The sequence below is a fragment of the Belonocnema kinseyi genome, chromosome 10, assembly GCF_010883055.1.
Source record: "Belonocnema kinseyi isolate 2016_QV_RU_SX_M_011 chromosome 10, B_treatae_v1, whole genome shotgun sequence".
NCBI lineage: Eukaryota > Metazoa > Arthropoda > Insecta > Hymenoptera > Cynipidae > Belonocnema > Belonocnema kinseyi.
The window spans coordinates 65,089,651-65,112,668 of NC_046666.1; the positions used below are offsets into that span (position 1 = coordinate 65,089,651).

Here is a 23,018-nt window from a genome sequence, read left to right on the forward strand (position 1 = left end):
TCCGCCCGGGGCCAAAAATAATTTGCCGCCCATAATTCTCAAATCTGCATTCATTTCAAAGGTCCTTTTGCCGCCACCAGCGTTTGCGCCCGGAGCAGCGGCCCCCTTCGCCTTCCCCTAGCTACACCAATGATTTCAAATCCATTTTATCACGTGATATTACAAGTGATTGGATAGATATTTCTTCAAAAATCTTTCACCTTGAATCAGTAGTATTTGTTTCATTTTATTAGAATTAACTCGAATTTTTCGAAAGTAGACCTGCCGAAGATATGTAATTTTAAAAGCGCACTTTCGTAGCAACCCAAAAACTCTAGTTATTTCAGTAGTGCAATCCGGGATCTTTGGGTCACAAAAGAAAAATTCAAACCTTTCCGTTTCAGTTTTACTCTCCATATAGTGCTGTCTCTTACGAAGATGAAAGAAAATGTTACAAAAAAAAAAGGTATTTATCTTACCGACTATTAGGGATGTATACTACCTACCGACTGTTCAATTGAAGTTATCGACATGAAATCCTTTAAAAACACACATGGCAGATCACAGCTGACATAAGAATCACTTTTTGACTTTAATTATCAAATAATTTCTGGAATATTTCGTTGATAACTGCAGTACTCAAAATGTGAATTATTTTAGAATATTCTCTAAACACTGGAAAGCGGTAGGATCTTTTATAATGGATATCGAAAATAATAATGCAAAAATGGAGGTTAGTTTTTGATCATTTTCCTATAATTTCTTTCTCCTTTTTATTTCGCATTATTTTTGATGAATATTGTTAACTTTTGAAGTCTTGACTTTTTTAATAATAGAAACCTTTTTTCATAGGACCGCAGCCGTATAACTCACATGATTGCAATTCGGTGTATGGTTCGTGGGTTATGTTCAATATGTTCATGCCGTTCATGTATTCCCAGACTTCTGTTTAGCAATGTTATCAATTAATCAAAAATTTGGGTTTTAAACTGTCTTTAATTTTTAAGGGTAGAAGTATTTTTTCAATGGAAAATATAAAATTTACATACTAATTCTCCATAATTTTTAATTATATGCTAGATTTCCAGAACATGCCCTGAATTTATGAAATTTTAAAAAGTAATTTGCAAAAATTGGATTATTTAATATATAATGATAAATGATTTTGTTTCGTGGTTACATCGGCTTACCGGAACACCTAATACTATTTGTGTACGTCTATACGTAGGGGCCGTCCACAAACTGTGAAGGTTTCAACTGAAGATATATCGAATTTTAAACAAACAACACTTCATACCAAAATAGATGAATTTACAACAAAATAATTTTTAACAAGACAGTTAAAAAAATAGTTCATATTTTAACCAGCAAAGATAACTGAATCGAAATAGTTGAATTTTCAACGTATAAAGGTATGTTTTGAAACAAATGGTCGAATTTTCAAACAATAAAGATTAAAATTTAATAAAAACCAGTTGATTTTTCAAGCCGAAAAGTTTAATACAAAAAGATGGATTTTCCAGAAAACGTTGAATTTTCAATCAATCAAATTAAACTTTTAAAAAGCGAATATTGAACAAAACAGTTGAATCCCCCAACCAAATAAATGAATTTTAAATTAAGAAAGGTTCATTTTCAACTATAAAAGATCGAATTTTAAAACATACATAGTTTCTTCTAAAAGACGCATTTTTAACCAGTTAAATTGAACTTTCAAAAACCGAATTTTTAACTAAATAATTGAATCCTCAACCAAATAAATGAACTTACGATAAGAAAAATGCATTTTCTACCAAATAGTCGTATTTTCAAACAAAAATTATTACAATTTAACCAAAAGCTTGAATTTTCAAGCCAGGAAGATATATTTTTAGAAGACAGTTGAATTTTTGAACAAAAAAGTTCATTTTCCACCAAAAAAGATAATTTTTTACAATAAGCGATACATTTTCTACCGAAAGACAATTTTTCAATCAGTTGAATTAAACTAAAATAAAAAGATAATTTTTAACAAAATACATGAATGTGCTACTAAATAATAGAATTTTCAATATATAAAGTATAAATATCTATAAAAATTAATTTTTAACCACTTTAAAAACTTTAACCAGAAAAGATGAATTTTTAACGATACATTTCAATTTTCTATCCAAAAGCTTAATTTTTTACAACAACAAAAAAATATTTAACAAAAACTTTTAACCGCGTAGTTAATTTTTAATCAAACATATGAATTTTGAACAGAATCGTAAATTTTCTACCAAACAGTTTAATTTTCCACAAAATAATTAAATTTTCAACTTAATAGATGAATCTGCACCAAAAATAAATTTAAAAAAAGTAGTTTAACTTTAAACCAAGTAGTAGATTTTTCAACCAAAAATATGAATTCTGTGCAATAAATGTAATAGTTGATACTTGTACCAAAAATGTTTTAATTTGAATTTTCAGCAATTTATTTAATTCCTTAACTAAAGCAGATTAACTAGAAAATATCAATTTTTAATTAAAAATACAACTTTTCAACAAAAAATGGAATAATTACATTTTTACTGTAAAAAATTAATTCTAAAGCAAAAAAAAAATAATTTAAATGAAAATAGTTAAATTTTCAACCAAATAGATGAATTTTCAACCAAAATTACAAATCTTATGAATCCCCCTTCGCCTAAGATTGGTGACCTAGTTTATGGACGGCCCCTTGTGCAACTTTGCTGAAACCTATACATTTAAAATTGACCTATTTCAGTTAAATTCAAGAGATGAAGTCCCATGGAACAGTGTCTTTATTAAATCTGAGCCTACCGAGTATGATTTGGATGGCGAAGATAATTCCAACGAAGCAGAGAACAAAGTGAACAGTCCCTCTAATAACATCAAAAAAGAAATTTCAATAACTGAAGACCACACTTTGAAATCACCTACAATCAAACTTGAAAAACTGAACTGGTGTAATCTATGTAGAAAAGAATTCGAGACCGCTGATAGTTTAAAAGTTCATATGAAAACCCACAGAAAAGGTAAATCCATGGTTAAACCCTTCGCTTGTGACATCTGCTCCAAAGTTTATTCGAGGAAACGTTACCTAATTAATCATATGAAGACATGCGAAGGATCGATGATCCTCAAATGTGATCATTGTGATCAACAGTTTCTTAGGTCATGTGCTCTTGTAAATCATAAGCGTAGTCATATTGGACAGCCCTTGGATATTAAGGAAAAATACGCTACATACAATGCAACGAAATTGAATTTACCTGGTAAAGAATCCGACAACAAGGATAATAAGCCTTTTCCTTGTGACATTTGCTCCAAGCGCTTTGTGAAAAGGTCTTATCTAAACTTACACAGAAAGAGACACTGGTTTGCGAGGCCAATTCCATGTGACATTTGCGGAAAAAGATTTATAACAAAGTTTGAGCTTATTAATCATATGAGGACTCACACTGGAGAAAGGCCTTTCAAGTGCGACGTTTGTAAAGCAAAATTTTCTATCAAAGAAAACTTGAGACGGCACGTAATTGCTCATATGAAAAATGAAGGACCTTATGTGTGTTCAGTATGTTCAAAAGGTTTTTCGTCAGCCTACCTTTTGAAAAATCATATACCAACTCACTCAGAGCGTAAGCCGTTACAGTGTCCTATTTGCGAATACGGATTCATAAGACGAACCGAATTAGCGTCGCACATGCTCTTCCACGAAAACGAAAAATCTTTCGAGTGTGAGGTTTGCTTGAAAACTTTTATAACGATTACCTTTCTGAAGCAGCATAGAAAAATTCATTTAGAGAGAATGCCGTACACGTGTGGAATTTGTGAGAGAAGATTTATCAAGAAACAGGTCTTCAATATGCATATGCGTTTTCATGATGGAAAAATGCCTTTCGAGTGTGACTATTGTAAGCGAAAATTCGCTCACCGTCACAGGATGGAAGATCACGTAATTTCGCACAGTGGTGATGATGGAATCTTCAAGTGTGAAATTTGTGCAGCAGGTTTTTCGGTGCCCAAGATTTTAAAGCGACACCTCCGATTACATATAAGTTTTAAGCCTTTCGAATGTCAACAATGCAAGAAGAATTTTTCAAAAAAGGCCGATTTAGCGGAACACTTGCTCCAGCACGAGAACAGCCGACCTTTTGTTTGTGAAGTTTGCTGCAAATCTTTTACGAGAAAGTTTTATCTACGCTTACACAAGAAAAGACATTTGCAAGATTCCTTTAAGCCCAGAGGGCCCTTTCTGCCTAAAGGGAACTTTCTGCCTAAAGAGCCCATTCAGAATATGCTTCCTGAAAAAAACCCGCCTACGCAACAGGTGGATACTTCTGTGCTTAGTCAAACTGAAAAGAAACCTTTAATATGTGAAATCTGTACTAAAAAATTTCCAGATAGTTACAGGATGAAATTGCACATGGTTGCTCATACGGGAGATGGCGGACCGCACAAGTGCTCAGTTTGTGGAAAAGGTTTTTCGATACCCTATGTTTTACAAATTCACATGCAAGGCCACAAAAACAAAAAACCCGATGACCGTGTAAAAAGGCCTTTTGAGTGCAATGTTTGTAAGAAAAGATTTAGGTTTGACAAGAATTTAAAATCTCACAAGATGATTCATATAAAAGCTGAACCCAAAAACAGTCCTGACGAAAAGACAGGATTCGAGAAATCTGTTTCTCGCTCGGTGCGTTTAAAGTCTGCAATTAAACGTGAAGTCCAGGATGAAAAGGATAACGATAGGGAGGGAGGAAAAATAAAATTAAAAAAAACGTCTGAAAGTGGGAACTTTATCTTCCAATCTGTGAAATCGGAACCATTAGATCCATTAGAAATAGACGGCGAAGAGATCAAGATAAAAACTGAAAAAAATTAAATGGATAAAATGTAGGATGACAAAATTTTTAATTAATTGTGTATCAGGTGAACATTAATGTCACTTTTTATTTCATAGTCATTCGTGAAAGAGACTGTAGCAAATAAATGGATTTTACGAAATAATACTTAGTCGTTATAAAAACTAATTGTAATACTGAATAAAAATATTTAGATATTTTCTCTACTTATATTTCTAACTAATACTGAACAAATCATTAATAATTTACTGAATTTGTCTCTCAAGTCCATGAATTTGACTTATTATTCCAACAAATTGTTACTTTAGCTTATACTTAAAATACACTGCATATTCCGGTAAAATTAATGATGGGACTATATTAAATTCATTTTAATGCTTCAAACTCCTAACTTCAAATAAAAGTATTGCGTTTTCAACAAGATAGATGAATTTTCCACGAAACAGATTCATTTGCTATAAAAAATATATATATTAAAAAAATAGATAAGATCTCAACCAAATAGTTGAATTTTGAACTAACTATTTGTAGTTGAAAATTCTCCACCAAATAAACAATCAAATTTTCAACGAACACGATCAATCTTCAACTGGAATATATGCATTTTTAGCAAAAGCGTTGAACAGTGAACCCAATAATTTTATTTCCGATAAAGAAGATGCATTTTTAACTAAAATGATGAATAGTTAACTGAAATACTTCATTTTTCAAACAAAAAGACGAATTTTCAAACAAAACAAGATTTAATTTTCTACCAAAAAAGATCATTGAAAAAAATACATATATTTTCAACGAAACTAGCTCTTACGCGCGCGACCCACTACTTTCCTTGTAATTATTCTATTTGGAAATTAAGTTCAAGAAAATACCACGATAATCATTTTTACTTTAATAACTTCTATTTATACACGACTTCGCATGCGTACCATATATGACGGAAGACCGGGTTGTGTACTCGAATTTTGAAAACCCGACTAAACTCGGGAGGTTGTTTTCTTATGAAACATCTTTCAATAATTAATAATTCTGGTAAATTTAACAAATAACTTAAAAAAGAGGAATCACAAAGACAATCTTAGTTAACTTCGTAAACAAATTTGAATAATACCCCAACTCTCAATAGGTTTATGAAAATTGATTCGTAGGATAAAGGCCAAACTTTTAGTTTTAAAATTAAAATTGTTTAAATAAATAATCTTTTTTGTAAATTTGCACAGCAATATAGAAAAGAGTCACCGGATAGACTTTCTTAGTTGACTCCGTAAACAAATTGTCTCGTAAAAAAGGACAAACTCTTAATTTTTTAATTAAAATTGTTTAAATAATTAATAGTTCTTGTAAATTTACAAAGCAGCCTATACAAGAGTCATCGGATAGACATTCTTAGTTGATTCCGTAAACAGATTGACTCGTAGAAAAAAGGGCAAACTCTTAATTTTTTAATTAAAAGTGTTTAAATAATTAATCGTTCTTATAAATTTACAACGCAACATAATAAATCAAACGTATTCTTTAAAGAAGAGCTATTTCTAAAAATTGTTTAAATAATTACAATGTTTGAAGATTAAATAAATGCTAAAAGCCATAAATGAGCTCCACTTGAATTCGGCATGATCGCTTTAACTTAATCGCTAGGAATATTTACATCCAATAATGTAAACAGATCCCTCGAACGTGCCTGTTTCACTTTTCTATTACTCTATATGGTAAGCGCCAACCAACTTTCAACTATAGGATAGTTCAATTTTTAACTAGAATTATCGAATGCTCAATTGAAATAGTTAAACTTTCAGTTAAAAAAGTAACTATTTTTCGAAAAAATAGTTACATTTTTAAAGAAAGTAATGAATCTTTAACTGGGACAGTAGAATCTTCAAATAAAAATATGAATTTTGAAATAAGATTATAAATTTCAGCTAAAGAGCCGAATTGGCAACAAAGCACATGAATTTTGAAATAAAAAAGATCGATTAAGTGTGAACCAGAAATTAAGTAGTTAAAATTTCAATAAAAAGCATTATTGTTCAGCCAATCTGATGACGAATTTTTAACTAAAATTATAGAAAAATCGATTGGAATAGTTACATTTTCAACAAAAAAACTAATTTCCAAAAAAATAGTTACATTTCTGAAGAAAGTGTTGAGTTTCTAACTAAAATGATGAATCTCAAACTAGAATAATTAATTTTTCATCCAAAAAGGTGCATTTTTAAACAAAAAGATTAATTTCTTCAAAAAAATACGAATTTTCACCTTGAAGAGATAATTCTTTAAACAAACATGAAATTTAAAGTTAAAAAAAATAACATGTTTAAGCAAGGAGATGAATTTTTAACTAAAATGATGGAATATTAGTTACATTTTCAGTTAAAAAAGGAGATAATTTTCAACCAACAAAAAAACAATTTTTCGATAGAATAGTACTCAACTAAAATAGTTATTTTTTCAATAAAAAAAATAGTTTTCAGCTAAAAAAAAAACGAATTTTCAACAAAACAAATCATTTTTCAACCAATGAGATCAATTTTCAATTAAAATATTGGACTATGGAAGTTTCTGTATTTAAGATGACAAAATAAACATGGGCTCTTACAATAAGTGAAGAATCAATGTTGTTAAATTTTATATCGTAATGACAAAAAAATTAAGCATGCGTTCGAAAAAATTTCCGGACAATTCCATGTTTTTCACGTAGGGTAGACGACCTGATTACATATTTAATTATATCTTATCGAATTTTTAAATTCAGTTGATATCGATATGTTTTGGGTAATTTCCCAGCAGAAAAGAAAACTTATGAAAGATTGAAAGAGACAACATTTTTTTAAATATTGCACAATTTAATCTATATTATAAGAAACTATTTAAATAATAATAAAAGATTTGTCATTGCAAATATGATTTTCTACAATAATTTAGAAAAATAACAAAAATATCACAAATACTAAATCAAATGTAATACCTGTTTTACCTACTGGGGCCAAATGACATTTCCTGTTAATGTTATCAGATGTTATCATTTTTCTGCTTTCATATTGGAGCTGGGATCATTTATCGTGGAATTTAATTTACTTCTATATGTATATAATGAAGTGTATTTTACAAGTGAAATAATAATTTAATATAAAGGAATCTTCAAATTATGAAAAAATTGAAAAGCAAAATGAATGTCAAAAATAATAATGCAAAACTTAAGGTTAGTTTTCCAACGTCAGAACTTCATATTTTCCTTTTGTAAATTAGTATATAATTTATTTTATTGATTATACATTTGAAATATTTGTATAAAACCAAATTAGCGTTTTAAAAGTAGCTTGTTTAAGCTCGTTTAATCCTATTTTGAGGAAAATGATACTATTTTTGAACGGTTCATAACCTCAACCTTTTCAACGCTTTTAGTCTTACAGTGAAATGTAAATAAAAGAATCTTATAATCATTATAATGTGTAGTATATAAAGAATATTTTAGGATTGAAATCTGTTTATAAATCTGTGGGGTGGTCGCAGCTCAGGAGAACTCAGGGAAATTTGTTGGCCAGGGGCAATCAAGGGTTTTTAGCAGAAAATTGAAAATCACGAAATTTCTAAAGACGCACTTATCAAGAATAATCAGGACCACTTTCAGTCACTTTTTTAATTAAAAAGATCACTTTAACCACTTTTCTTTAAATAAATCAATCTTTCGAAGAGCTTCAAATAGTTTTAGGGGATTTTAAAAGATTTAAGTGATTTTAAGAATTTTGAAAAAAATTGAATGCGGTTGCAAAGAATTTTCTAAATTTTTCGAAGATATAGAACGATTTTCCAAGATTCTACAGGATTTGAGGTATTGAAAATAGATCCAAAGGATTTTATGAGATTTTCGCATTTTTCACTGATACTTGAATACATTTTCCAGGATTCCAAGAAATATCCGATTTTGCCGAATTTTATCATATTTTAATGGATTTCAAAAATTGAGAGATTCTAAAGACTTTGAAATATTTCAAGGTGTTACCAAAAATGTAAAGCTATTTTAAAAAAATCCAAGCAATTTTTTAATTGGTTTCAATAATTTGAAAGGATTTCAAAGAATTTTTAAAATCTTAGTTTTTTAAAAAGATTTTAAAGGGTTTTGAGTATTTTCAAAAATTCCAACGAATATTCTAGAGCCTTAAAACACTTCAAGGGAATTTAAAAAATACTAACGAATTTGAAATATTTTAGGGTATTTAAAATAATCTCAAGGAATTTTAATACATCTCAATCAATTGTACGGATTCTAAAGTACTTGAAATATTTGAGGTCATTTTAAAAGACTCTGAGGCATTTTCAAGAGATTAGAAAAATTCAAGGAATTTCCAAAACTGAATGATTTTAAAGAAATTTGAGAAATTTTTCATGCTGTTATAAAGAATTTCGGAAAATTTGGAACGGTTTCACAAGGTTCTACAGATTTTAGATATTTGTAAAAAATTCCAAAGGATTTAATGATATTTCCGAGGATTTCAATGATTTTAAAAGCTCTTAAGGTATTTTCCATTGTCCACACATTTTCCAGGATTTCTGGAAATATTAGATTTTACGAAATTTTAAATTATTTTAATGGATTTTAAAAAATGTATTCACAAAAATTAAGAGATTTCGTACGATATCAACATATTTTTAACAGGTTACCAAAAATTTTAAGTCAAAAGTCATATATCTGACAAAAGTAGTTTTTCTATGATTTTAAGAATCAAAATATTATAACTGATGCCATTTCATTTTTTTTTAAATTTGATAAAAAATTTTTTAATTCACAACAAAAAACATTAATCTTATGGATTTTTTTGCAATTGAATATTTTCTGACCGTCGTTTCTTCCCAATTTTTGAAAAATGATTGCATTTTAATAAATGTCGCCTTATATTTTCCGGGAAAATATTATCTACATATTTACTGTTTCCAATTTTTAAAATAACTAAATAATCTTAAAATATATTCTTAAAATAAATTGTTCTAACGATTTCAACCATAGAAAAATTTACTTTCAAAATTGGAAACAGTACAGTTGTCGAAAATGTTTTCCCGGAACAAGTTAGAAGCCATTTATTTAAATGTAATCATTTTTCAAAATTTGCTAAGAAGCGACGGTCAGAAAAAATTCAATTGCAAAAAACATGGTTAAAATTAATGTTGGGGGGGGGGGGAATTTTAACATTTTTCATTCAAAGAAATTTATTTTAAATGACATCAGTTATAATTTTTTGATTCTTAAAATCATAGGAAAACTATTTCTTTCAGATATCTGACTTTTATCATGACAACTACCTTAAAAGATTCCAGGAAATTTGTTATTGGTTTCAATAGTTTGAAAGGATTTGAAATATCATAGGGCGTTTTTAATAGATTTTAGTGATTTGAAGTGATTCTAAAGGGTTTTAAAGATTTTAAGGTATTTTAAAAAATCTCAAGGGGTTTTCAAGAGCTTTAAAAAGTTTCAAATATTTTAGGGGATTTTTTTAAATTCCAACGAATTTTCTAGAGCTTCAGCAATTTTCGAGAGATTTCCAATTTATTTCAGTAATTTAAAATTGAAATATTTTAGGGTATTAAAAAGGTCCAAGGAATTTTCAAAAGCTTGAAAAAGTTTTAAAGAATTCCAATGGATTTGAAATATATTAGGGAGTTTTAAAAAAATCCAAGGAAGTTTTGTATTGATTTCAGAGGATTTGAAATATTTGAAGGTGGTTTAAAAGATTCCATGGAGTTTTCAATAAGATTTCAGTAATTTGATTTCCAAGAATGTTAACGATTTGAAGGGATTTGAAATTTTGTTCATGTGATTGCAAAGAATTTCCTAAAATTTCGGAAGATATGAATTGATTTAAAAAAGATTCTACATGTTTTATTTCACTTAGATTCTTTAGAATTTAACTTGAATTGTTTTGAAACGTTATATATCGAATTACTTTGAATTTAATAGAACATTAGTCACTTTTTCGGTTAGCAATTAGTCACTTTTTTGGTTTAAATAGGTCACTTTTTTCAAGTAAAAATGGCTGTCAGGGCAGTCAGGAGTTTTTAAAATGAAGTTTTGCCATCACTGTGATCTAGTTTTGTATTGATAATCCGAAATTCTTAATTATATCTTAAAAATGAACTTTCAGTTGTTATCAAAACACGAAGAAGATTCATGGAACAGCGTTTTTATCAAATCTGAGGCTCCAGCATATAATTCAGTTGACGAAAAGGAAAAGTTGAAAGGACAACAGAACGTGTTAAACAATATGCCTACCAAAGACCACAAGAATTTTCCAAAACAAAAAGTAGATGCTTTGAAATTACCTATAAAAAAAATACAAAATCTTCATTGGTGCAGCCTTTGTGAAAAAGAATTCAAAACAGACCAAAAATTGAGGGACCACATACATATTTGCAGTCCGAGTCTCGAAAGTGGTCATACAACTCCTACCGACCGAAAACATTACAAATCCAACAAGCCTTTTAAAATACAATACAAACTTCAGAAGCACGTAAACTCGGTTCACTTAAAAAATAAATCCTTTGAATGCGATATTTGCAAAAAAACGTTTACGAATCACTCTAATATGAAAATTCACATAATTGCCCATATGCAAGGCAGAAAACCTTACAAGTGTCCAGTTTGTGCAAAAGTTTTTGTCAGGTCATATAGTTTAAAGGAACACTTGAAAACTCACACAGACATTCAACCTTTCGTGTGTGAAATTTGTAGAGATGGTTTTGTAAGAGAGAATGATTTAAAGACACATTTGCATATTCACGAAAACAAAAAACGTTCTATAGAGGTCACTAAGAAATCAATCCTTTCAAAAAGAAAACGTGTTGTTTGTGATGTTTGTTCGAGTACTTTCATATCACAATCTCATCTAGACAAGCATAAAAGTATTCATTCCGCCAAAAAACTCTACCAATGTAAAACCTGTGGAAATAAATTTAGCAATATAACTAAACTTAATATTCATATACGTTGTCACACTGGAAAGAAGCCTTTCGAGTGCGACATCTGTAACAAGAAATTCACAAATCGTCGTAATATGAAATTACATATAGTTGCTCATATGACTGGTCCACGTCACAAATGTCCGGTTTGTGCTCAAGGTTTTGTGAGATCCGACGGTTTAGTTGTACATATGCGAAAACACACGAAAAGTAAACCCTTTGAATGTGAATTTTGCAAGAAAGGGTTTTTAAGAAATACAGATTTAATTGCACATCGGTTCATCCATACGAACACAAAACCTTTTGTTTGTGACGTTTGTTCTAAAGGTTATCTACGGCTGTCCAATCTGACTGTTCACAAAAGGACACACTTGGATGAAATGCCTCACAAATGTAAAACCTGCAAAAAAAGGTTTATCAGAATACATGATCTTAATCTTCACATGCGCGTCCACACTGGAGAAAAGCCTTTCAAGTGTGATATTTGTAAGAAAAAATTTGCAAATCGTCGTTTTATGAAAGTGCACGTACTTGCTCACATGGAAGATGACGAGCCGTACAAGTGTGGAGTTTGTGAGGAAGGTTTTGTAACTTCGGACACTTTAGAGCTCCACATGCAAACCCATCGAGGATGCAAATCCTTTGAGTTGCCCAACAAGTGTGAAACATGTGAAGAAAGGTTTAGAACGACAAATCAACTTCATATTCATATGCGCACTCACATTAGAGGAAATTTTGAGTGCGATATTTGTAAAAAGAATCTGAAATATGCCGAATCTTTAAAATTGCACAAAATGTCGCATATGAAACCTAGTAAACGTACAAATATGAAAATAAGTCAGCAGAAAATAGATTTCGAAACGGTCTTTTTGAATGCTCATGTGGAGAATAGTAACTCGAAGTGTCATAAGACAAATCTGAATAGAATGAAGAAGTGTGAAAATCCTACTTTATTACCTGTAAAAAACGAATTTAGCGAAGGAGTAGATTTAAGTTGTGACATAGAATTTGAAGATGTAAAAATAGAAGTGGAGGAATGAAATTTGGAGCAAAAGAATTTTTAATATATTGCTCGTTTTAAATTTATTGGACCTATGTTTTTGCAATTTAAAAGATATAGGTGTATTTTTATAGAATAATTTACAAAAAATTTAAAAAGTAAAAACTACGATTAAAATAAACTAGAAGAAGGTATGCTTGGAATAAAGTTTCTACTATATTTATAAAATGTTCATACTTTACTACCTCTCCCATTAATAATGTCAATCAGTATTTCTCATCAAAAAAAGTTAGAAGGCTTTAAAATTTTCAATATTTTTACTTTAAAAAATGTCGCACTTATTGTTGTTGAATATTTGATTGGTTGCATACTGCATGAATATAACTAAGTGGCTGTTTTCAGTTTCTTTTTTCAATTTTCTGGAATTTTGTCAATCGCAATTTCCAAATGAGAAATTTTTTATTCTAAAATTTATGCCCATATAAGAGAAAATTTTAAGTGTAAATGATTATTTAATAAGAACAAACAACAATTCTGTTCTTAACTTTTTGACCAAATATTTTTAAAATGATTAAAGGATTCCATTCATAACGCTCTTGAGCATATATTAAATGAGGTTATATTTATTTATATATTAATAAAGATTGAGAATTTTTTACGCCATCAGTCGAGTAAATAAAAAATTTCAAATAATTAATTTTATTTCATAATAATATTTATTTCTGAATTTTTCTAAAAATTATTGATTGAAGAGACTATTTTAACTTAAAATGTTTCTTATTATTGCGAGAAAATTATTTTTATAAAATTTTGGTACCACACTATTATTTGATAATGATAATTAAAAAATAATTTTCAATTTGAAAAAATGTCAACAATTTTTTAACAAAATGTAGATTTTTTAAAGATTTTAAGATAATATTATAGGGTTGCGCCGACAGACTTTTGGCCGGCGGGGACAATTTGAGCAATTTTAAACGGCGGCGCGCCGCCTTCGTTGCTACTTGGCGGCGGCGTGATGGTCCAGTTTAGTATTTTTCTCACATACAGCTTAGAAAGTATAAAAATATGTGGGAACAAAAGATCCATTTTCCATCACAAGATATTTATTTAAATTCGTTTCCTTTAACTTCTAATTGGTAGCCGGAATTTCCGCAACCAATCAAAAGCTAACGGATCACCCAGCGGAAAAAAATTCGTTACCATTTTTGGATTAGGATTGATACCTGCAATACCTAGGATTTAAGGAAATATTGGCCCAAAAATTTCGGAAAAGAATGTAGAAGATTTTAAAACCAAAATTTTAGAAGTTTTTAAACATTTTCAAAAATTGGTTAAAAAATGGAAAAGATTTTCAACATCTTAAAAAAATTGTACATTTATGAATATTTTGAAATAACATTTTAAAGTTTTTAAAACATTTTAAAAGGTTTCAGGACAAAAACAAAATAATTTTTAAGATTCCTGGGTATATTTTTAGTGATTCTTTATTTTTTTAAATGAATTTGAAGAGAATATTTAAGAATATGTTTAAAAATTTCAAAAGATTTTCTAAATAGTCAAAAATGAATCCGGAAAATTTTGAGACTATTTTAAGAATAATTTGAGTCAGTTAAAAAGATATTAAGGAAGTATATACGTTTTGAATACAGTTCTTCTTTGAACTAATCTTCTCTGCATAAATAATCGCTGTTCTAATCTTTTGAACTGACTCGAATCTTTCCTTAAATTTGGTAAAAATAAATAAAAATATGAAAAATAAAATTTTTTTTAGAAATTTTCTAGATCTTTTTTCGACATATCTGAAATCTTTTAAAACCTTTTTGAATGTTCTTGAAAAACATAGGAAAAGCTTAAAAAAATAAATCTAGATACTTAAAGAAGAAATATCTATTAGAAATGTTTATTTTCTATGAAAAAATATTTTTCGCTTTAAATTATATTTTGAAACCAATTTTGGTATTTCTTAATCAATATTTTTTGGTTCTAAATTCCTCTTTCTTATGAATTCATCTTTTTTTATTTAAAATTAACGTCTTTTCAGTTTTAATATGAATTTTTATACTTTTCGTTGAGAATTAGTCGTTTTTGGTTTAAAATTCAACTACTTGATTAAAAGTTAAACTATGCTTTGTTAAAAATTCACTTGTTTGGTTGAAGATTTATCGGTTTAGTTTAAAATACATTTCATTTTGCTTCGAAGTGTAACTATTTTGTTGAAAATAAATCTTTTTAGTATGGAAGTAATTTTCTTGGTTAAGAAATCACCTTTTGACTGAGGATTCAAATATTTGGTTGAAAATTAATTTTTCCTTATGTATTATAAACTGTTTTTATATGGATTTGGATTGAAATATCAACTATTACATTTTTTGTACAAAGTTCGTCTTTTGTTATGGAAACTTAATCTTTATGGTTGAAAATTAATCTTTTAGTAGAAAATTCAACTATTTGGTTTTAAATTCATCTTTTTTACGATTCATCGTTATAATTGAAAATTCATTTTTTTGGTTTTTTTGTCATTATAAGATGTATCCCTCGTCGATGTACCTATTTTCAAGGCATGAAAAAATTATTTCACAAAATGACAGAAAAAAAATTTTCGAAGTTTTTTTTATTGTTTATGCAAATAAGTGGTTAAATAATAATTTTGCACAAAGACAAAGAGGTATATCAACTAGACAATTAAATTATCTTTAAAATGGCGTTTTTTGTTTTTCGATAAGTTGAAAATTCGCTGAGTTCACGTGCCCATAAACTCGGAAAATCGGAAAAATCTGATTTCGAGATAAACGCTTTTAGAGTCCGAGGGCGGTGCTGCCTACCTGCTCCGCGCTGAAGGACGTTAGCGAAAATAACCATAGCAGCTAAACCGCTCCGAATTTCGGTCTAAAATTTTAACAGAATACTCTTGAAATGTTATACTTTCGATTTTTACAATAAAAAAATCGACTTTTTCATCAGTCTATGCCTCGTTAGATATTGATCCTCTTTAGTAGAAGATTGAATTATTTGGTTAAAAGTAAAAAATGAATTTTTTAAAATAATTTATTTCTTTAGTTGAAAATTAACCTATTTTGTTGCAGGTTCGTTTTGTATGGTTAAAAATTAATAATTGTAACTGTTAATATAACTATTCCATTGTGGGTTGAAAATGTATATTTAGTTGAAAATTCATGTATTTGGTTATTTGGTATTCTTCATTTCAGTTAAAAATTCTTTCTTTTTTTTTGTTCAAAATTTACCTACTTTCTTAAAAATTTATGCATTTTTTAAAAATGGATCCTTTTTTGTAGAAAATTAATCTTATTGGTTGCAAATGTATCTTTTTAGTTAAAAATTTAACTCAAAAGAAAAAATGATAACAGCCAGGGAACATGATGAAGCCATTCGGTCACCCTATCTTGAACTATAAGAATCACAGAAAGAAAATGTAAACTGCAAATGTATTTCACGTATTTATTAAGAATAAAGCGCAGTTTGGTTACAAATATAACTGCATTGTTGAAAATTGAAGTATTCTGTTAAAAATTCATCTTTTTTGCTGAAAACTCTACTTGTTTCTTGAGAATTCTTCCCTTTATATTGAAAGTTCATCTTTTATGGTTGAAATAAATATAAAAATTTGAGATTTTTTTATTTTAATCTGACATTTTTTTTATTCCGTTTATAAAAGATTGTAGGTTAAAAATGTTATCAGGTTTAAGTGCTGAAGTTTAAATAACAATGGTCAGGGAAAAGTCAGGAAATTTTGAAAATGAAGTTTTTCGGCCACCCTGTAATTGAAAAGAGAAATGGGCATAGTTATAATGATTTTAGATTGGATTGCATTAGCAAAATTTTTTCATTTTATTCGCGTAGGACAGAACATTAGAAGAATGGGAAGAAATCCTACGTAAAGTCGGTTTACGGAATGTACAACGAAAAGATAGAATTTGTATATTACACTTCAGAGAAGGTGTAACTGAAAGACAATTTGAACAAACTCAACAATTTTACTTTTAAATTACATTTTTTTGTAATGGAACAATTAAAATTGTAAGGCGCAAATTTTATTTTTTGTTTATTTTTGATTATTTGATTTATAACTCCTGATTTTACATGAGCAATAAAATATTTCGAAATATTAAGCAATTTAGGCCTTGCATGGAAGAAGGGCACATAAGCCAAAAAATCGTTTCAAGGAAATTAAGGAAGAAGTTCTTATGCCGAAGCGAATTTGTATAATAAATGTAAAAACCATGTCCCCGATGTTTAACGCAATTTGCGAAAAAGAACATATAGGCATATGTGCCCTTCATCCATCCAAGCCCTCATTTTTATATTTTTATATTTCTTAATTAAAAATTTTCAAATTTTAGACTAAAACAATGTTTTAAATTTAATAAAAGCCTTTAATTACGAATGTACTATTTTGAAGTAAGTTTGATCAACTAAACAGATTCTTTATCCAAAATTGTCAATTTCAAATGCGATTAATTGTTATTTTTTTAAGTCTTTAAAACTGCATTATGAAATTCTTTAAATGAAAAATTTACGCCCTAAAATTAAAATCCAAAATGGAAAATTTGTGAGTGATTAATTATCTAATTACGCATTTCAAACTGAATGATATAGTTGAAAACGATAAAAATTCAACTGATTACTTAAACAGCTGTGGAAATCGAAGTTGGTCAGATTTCTTTTTCTAAAAATTTGTAAAATTCCCGATCGAAAAATAAATTCACTGTCACTTATCGGTTTCCCGGTTCAACGGCCACTCTGAATTATAAATATTTGTGTATAGATATAGTTGGTATAATATACATGATTTCTTTCAGTTCCTGTTCTAAACTCGTGAAGAATCTGAGAAGAAGGAAGGGTTCGGATTGTTAATGAAACACTATTATGAATATGATTTTCTTTCTTATACGGTCGTTGATTATTTTAGCCAAAATTCAGGTCTCTCGAAAAAAAAGTTTGTAATCATCTGAAGAATTGACATCATATTATCAGTCATATCTTATGAAAGAAAACACATGATTTTTTTATTGAAAAAATTGTAATTGAACTTTTCCTTACTGAAACTTCCTACTAAATCTTTAAAAGTTATTATATTTTAATGAAGCATGCCTTATTTTTCCAGGAAAACATCACAAGCAACTTTACGGTTTCCAATTTAAATTTAAACAATTATTCGTTTAGAAAAAATTCGAATAAGTTGAGGAGATATTTTGAAGTTTCAAAAAGATAGAAAAATAATTGAAAACTAAAATATTTCAAAAAAATGTAAACCAGAATGTAGATTTTTCAGGATTTCTAACAAAAAAATTTAGGAGCTTTTTATAATTTTTGAAAGGTTCAGAATAAGTATAAAAAATTATTCTAAGATTTCTAGAAAAATTCAAAATGATTTTTTAATTTGAAAAATAAATTTTGAGAGAATATTAAAAAAAATTTAACAAAATTGATTTAATAGGTAACAACTAAACAATTATTTCTGGAAAAAATGAGTAAGTTTAAGAGACGATCAAAAGTTTTAAAAATATTAAATAACAGTTAAAAACTTTTAAAAAAGTAAAACTAAATGTAGATTTTTGAATGTTTTTACAGCAAATTTAGAAGTTTCTTAAGCATTTTGAACAGTTTTAAAAGAATGAAAAAAATGATTTCTAGAAAAATCGTACAAAAAAGAATCTGGAGATTTTAAGGTAGTTTTTTAATTTTGCAGGATTTATTAAAAGTTCTAGAAACAATTTGAATCATTATAAAAGACATTTAGAACTTCATAAAAAATAAAATAATTTTAAATTCGAAAACATTACAAAAAATGTAAATTTTTAAGATTTTGAAATAGAGTTTTGAAGCTATCCAAGGATTTTCAAAATTTTCATAATACATTTTTGCATATTACTAGGAGAATTTAAAGTGATTTTTCATTTTTTTCACATGTAAAGAGAATATTTAAATAGATTTCATACAAATTTTGGTATGTAAATAAGAATAATTGATTTGTAACGACTTAAAATTAAATTCATTTAACTTCTAATTCATAAATTGTTCAGCCAAACAAAAATTTGTAATTTGAGCTTGCATTTTACATACATACATCTTATTTGGACAAGCTTTATTAAGTGATTTCACCTCGATATTGTTAATGAAACATGATAATCGTAGAAGACAAATTTATTAAGGATGTGATACAAATATTAAACTGAAGTAAAAATATATACAAACTGACACTGGAAATTGAGAGTGGCTCATCATATTGGAATTTCATCAATTTTCTTTAAAAGTGCAGTAAATTTATCCAAGCTATCAATACTTAAAAACTCTGAGAACGGCATAATTACGTCGTCGAAATAAACGTTTATTCGGATACCCGGAAAAACAGCAATTCTTTTCCTGATCGTAAAATCGTCTTCAATCTTCTGTAGACCAAAAAAATTTTCATTTCCTTCTGTGTAACCCCAATATGCATTTGGCAGAATAATGTCATTAAGTTTCTTTTGTAAATAAGTGAAAGTAAATTCTGCATGATCACTCGCGACTTTTTTCTTCATATCTGTAAACAAAATAATAAATAACATTTATCATCTGACGATTTTTCATATAAATTTTTTAAATTATAATATACATATGAAAATCTGCACATTTTATATCATTTAACGATTACAATTAAATCTGTATTACTTGCCCATAAATTCCTGGTAACAGTTTGTTTATCTATTTATGCACAAAAGCACCGAAATAAACAAGTACGTAACATTTATTGACAAAATGACAATATTTACGGGAACATAACCTTAGTTTTCAGTTGTCATTGAACTTATTAAATACATGTCCATGGTGGCGGACCACCCCCTCATTGCATCATCCCCGCAATGGCATAACTAGTCACGTGTTTCCGATGTCCATGAGCGGCACTCACGCGCACGCTTCTCACGGGAGAGAGATAGCAGATATCAGTGCGCATGCGCGACTAGTGTAGAGTGTTTGAATCTTTGGTGCTGGCTCGAACGTCTAAGCATATATAATTAAAGATATTATATCTTTGATATAATGTTTGGTTTGGGTTTATAATAGCAAAGATAACTTTGGTTTTTAATATTTTTGGTCTCAGCTTGACAATAAAGGTGCAGTTATCGCTGTCAAAACTCGAGGCTCGTAGTATCTCTGACAGTGTTAATAATTATACCAGATTATACCTTTGATTATATACCTGATTAATGATTATACTATATGCAGGGTTGGTAAGTTCCGCGTAAATCTGGAGTTTTTTACACAATACGTTTGCTACGTCATATACGTCCAAATCCGTAGAAAACCCAGTATATTACATCCAAAGATGGCGGATTCTCTATGAATTAACAGTTCAAAACAACAAATAAAGGAGACAAGTAAATAATTATATCTGTAATAGCGGAAACTACGTCATATAGTATAATCTCATGGTAGGATTTATATTTAGAGAATTAAAGGACAGAAAATTATCGCAACATGTATGTTTTGATACAAAAAGTTACAAAATATAAATTTAAATGGACGAGAAACTCACAGGTACCTAATTAATTGTGAATTATTCCAGATACCGCCGAGTCTGGCGAATATGTGTAAGCCATAAAACCAAAATCCATCCAAAGCAAGACATTTCCAATGGATTCAAACGCAGATCGAAAGTCCCCTTTTTATGTTTAGACTCTGCCAGTTTTTCATCTCCAAATTCTTGAGAAAGCGTGAGAAACTCTTATGATCAGAAATTCTTGAATTTGACAAACCTTAGTAGGAACGGCTGAGAGGTCCCTTTTTATTCGATTTTGGAAGAGAGGAAATGACTCTGGGACTCAGAAAAGGGAAGGCGCACTGCGGCTTGTGATAGAATAATAATCTTTCACGATAGCATTCACATTCGCATTGTATGACGACATATTTATAATGTCATTTAGCTCGGAACTTTTAATTATAATTATAATATTTATACCCAGATCTCGATAAGGTGTAGGCTAGTTAAGAATTTATTCGTATTTGATTTTCTGCCCATGAAAATATTGTAGACAATTCCATTGGTACTTCTTAGGCATTATTATTATTATTATTATTATTATTATTATTATTATAAAACATTTCAGTGTTGAAATGTTGTCACAGGCTTATACTGCCCAGTATGTCGAAGGCATTTTTGGTTAGAGATGGATTTTTATTTGATTATTTTTGCACGGGGCTGTCCCGGTATATATCATCAGTCACGGACGCATTTTTTTTATAATGCAATCAAGTGATCTGATGAGAGCAGTCTGCCCAGGCATATTGGACAAAGCCTGGTTTTTACCCCATCATTGACGGACTGATTTGCAGTCAAGTACACGATGGGGGGACCTACAGTTTAAGGTGGGTTCCGAACCACCAGAACCTCGGTAAAGGTACGTTGAAAAATTTCTAGAGGTACCGGCTCAGGGATCGAACCCCGGACCTCTGAGGTGAAGTCCGAGTGTCTAACAATCATTATTATTATATTGTTTCGGCTAGATAACCTTTATAGATCAAATTAAAAATCACCGTAAAAATAAGCGGCTAGATATTTGCAAAGGATTAAGAGTTTAGGCTAGAATCACTTAAAATTGTAAAGTCATTATTTTATTTCTTCTATTTTGTAACAAAAGGCATCGATTCACTTTGAATTAATTAATTTGCATTCAAATTCCAATTTCTAAATCCTGCAGCTAAAGAAATAATTTTAATGAGCACCTAATGATTTTTAGTTGGATTAGCTAGATCTTCAATATTAAAGTGTAGAAAATAATTTAGAAAAGATAAATAAATTGTAAGTATCAGGAGTTTAGGGAAAATTAGAAGTAAGCTAAGGCGAACGAAAGCATGAAACTAAGAAGAGGCCCAACCCCAATGCCCAATCCCCTTTTCATGGAGGGTCGAGGATCCGCAGCAGCCCCTGCGTGAGAGAGAACCAGCACTCGATCTTCGATCTTTCAACAGTACGGTTGTTTTTCTCATTTTCGCGAAACGTCGAGTCTCTGAATAAAAATTACAATTTTTTATTTCGCATAGTTGAAATTTAGTCTTTTCATTCAATATTAATCCTAAAGTTAAAATATAGAATCTTTTATAAGACTTTCAGCACAATGCGAGGCGAACTCTAGTTTCTTGCAGCAAGGACTCCGATTCCTTTCGGCGGCGAAGTCCGACGGACATCGTTGGGGAGAACTTCATTCTCGAATTTCGCGCGCGAATAAATCCCTGGACATTACAAAAATACGTGATTAACTTGACCATTGTAAGATTCAGCGCCCATGCGCTACTAATGGAGGTTACGAGTTTTTATATATAGGATAGTTATTTTATATGTAAATGTCGGTTATGTCATAGTAACGCAACGCATGCGCTCTGCATGTTTTGATTCTGACGTATAATACGTTACTGACGTTATCTCGCGTAGAAAATTAGGGACGTATTATACGCAGAGATGGGTAAGTAAAATACCGTAGGTAAGTCACGTAGTTTATCACGGTAAATTACCAGGTACTTTACGTACCTAATTTCTTAAACGATGTAAATTACGTCTATTTGGGATTTTACTTTCCGCGGTTTCCGTTCCCCTTCACAAACATTAGCGTTGAAACTTGTTGCCATTTGCAAACATTCTTTGAAATAAATTTAAAAAATCGTATAGCAACATAAATTTATTACAATGAAGCTCGTTTATCAGTGAATATGTTATTTTCAAATGTTTTTGTTTTTTGGTCTACTGGATTGTTACGTCCGAGATTCCGCTAGTTCCAATGTCTTACCATTCTATCCATCGATGATTGGACGAAAAACGTGGAATCCGTTGCTGACTTATTTGACTTGAAAGTCAAAACCGCGAATTTTTAAGTCAAGGAAAATATTATGATAATTTGTTGAAATAATTGCGTACACGGGAATTAACAAAAAATATTAACTATATTTCAAGTTATGGTTCAGAAAAATTTCACAAACTTCACAATTCAAGATCACAATTAATTTAATGTTCACAAATTTTAATTGTGATTTACAATTATTTAGATTGATAATAATTCAATTCGAGTTCAATACTTATTTAAAAGGCTAGAAGGCTTCTCATGACGTTTTGGAAGTGCGCGCCTATATTTATTAACCAAGAACCAGCCCCCTGCCCCGACCGTGTATGAGTATGGAGGAGTGAGGAGTAGTTTCTTATAATCCGGAGGGGAAATGACGGTCATACTAAGCCAACAGATGGCATCATAAAA

The 23,018-nt window shown here is 29.4% G+C and overlaps 3 protein-coding genes across 3 annotated transcripts in view; 2 read left to right on the plus strand and 1 right to left on the minus strand.

Moving 5' to 3' along the window:
* The first annotated feature begins 514 nt into the window (after nucleotides 1-514).
* The window catches only part of LOC117181174, a 37,895-nt gene continuing 15,391 nt past the window's right edge, over nucleotides 515-23,018 (plus strand). Inside the window, exons 1-3 of the mRNA XM_033373742.1 lie at nucleotides 515-712; nucleotides 2,729-4,846; nucleotides 10,961-12,790. Of these exons, the coding sequence (XP_033229633.1) occupies nucleotides 680-712; nucleotides 2,729-4,846; nucleotides 10,961-12,790 (3,981 nt within the window). The 5' untranslated portion in view covers nucleotides 515-679. The remainder of the gene's footprint in view (nucleotides 713-2,728; nucleotides 4,847-10,960; nucleotides 12,791-23,018) is intronic.
* On the plus strand, nucleotides 7,868-12,964 carry LOC117182373 (zinc finger protein 431-like). The gene is made up of 2 exons (XM_033375573.1): nucleotides 7,868-8,025; nucleotides 10,961-12,964. The coding sequence occupies exons 1-2, from the start codon at nucleotides 7,972-7,974 to the stop codon at nucleotides 12,812-12,814; spliced, it is 1,908 nt and encodes a 635-aa protein (XP_033231464.1). The 5' UTR covers nucleotides 7,868-7,971; the 3' UTR covers nucleotides 12,815-12,964.
* Nucleotides 18,925-19,872, minus strand: LOC117182375. Its single transcript, XM_033375576.1, has 3 exons — nucleotides 19,850-19,872; nucleotides 19,451-19,776; nucleotides 18,925-19,318 (listed from the first exon to the last, which is right to left on the minus strand). The coding sequence occupies exons 2-3, from the start codon at nucleotides 19,452-19,454 to the stop codon at nucleotides 19,017-19,019; spliced, it is 306 nt and encodes a 101-aa protein (XP_033231467.1). The 5' UTR covers nucleotides 19,455-19,776; nucleotides 19,850-19,872; the 3' UTR covers nucleotides 18,925-19,016.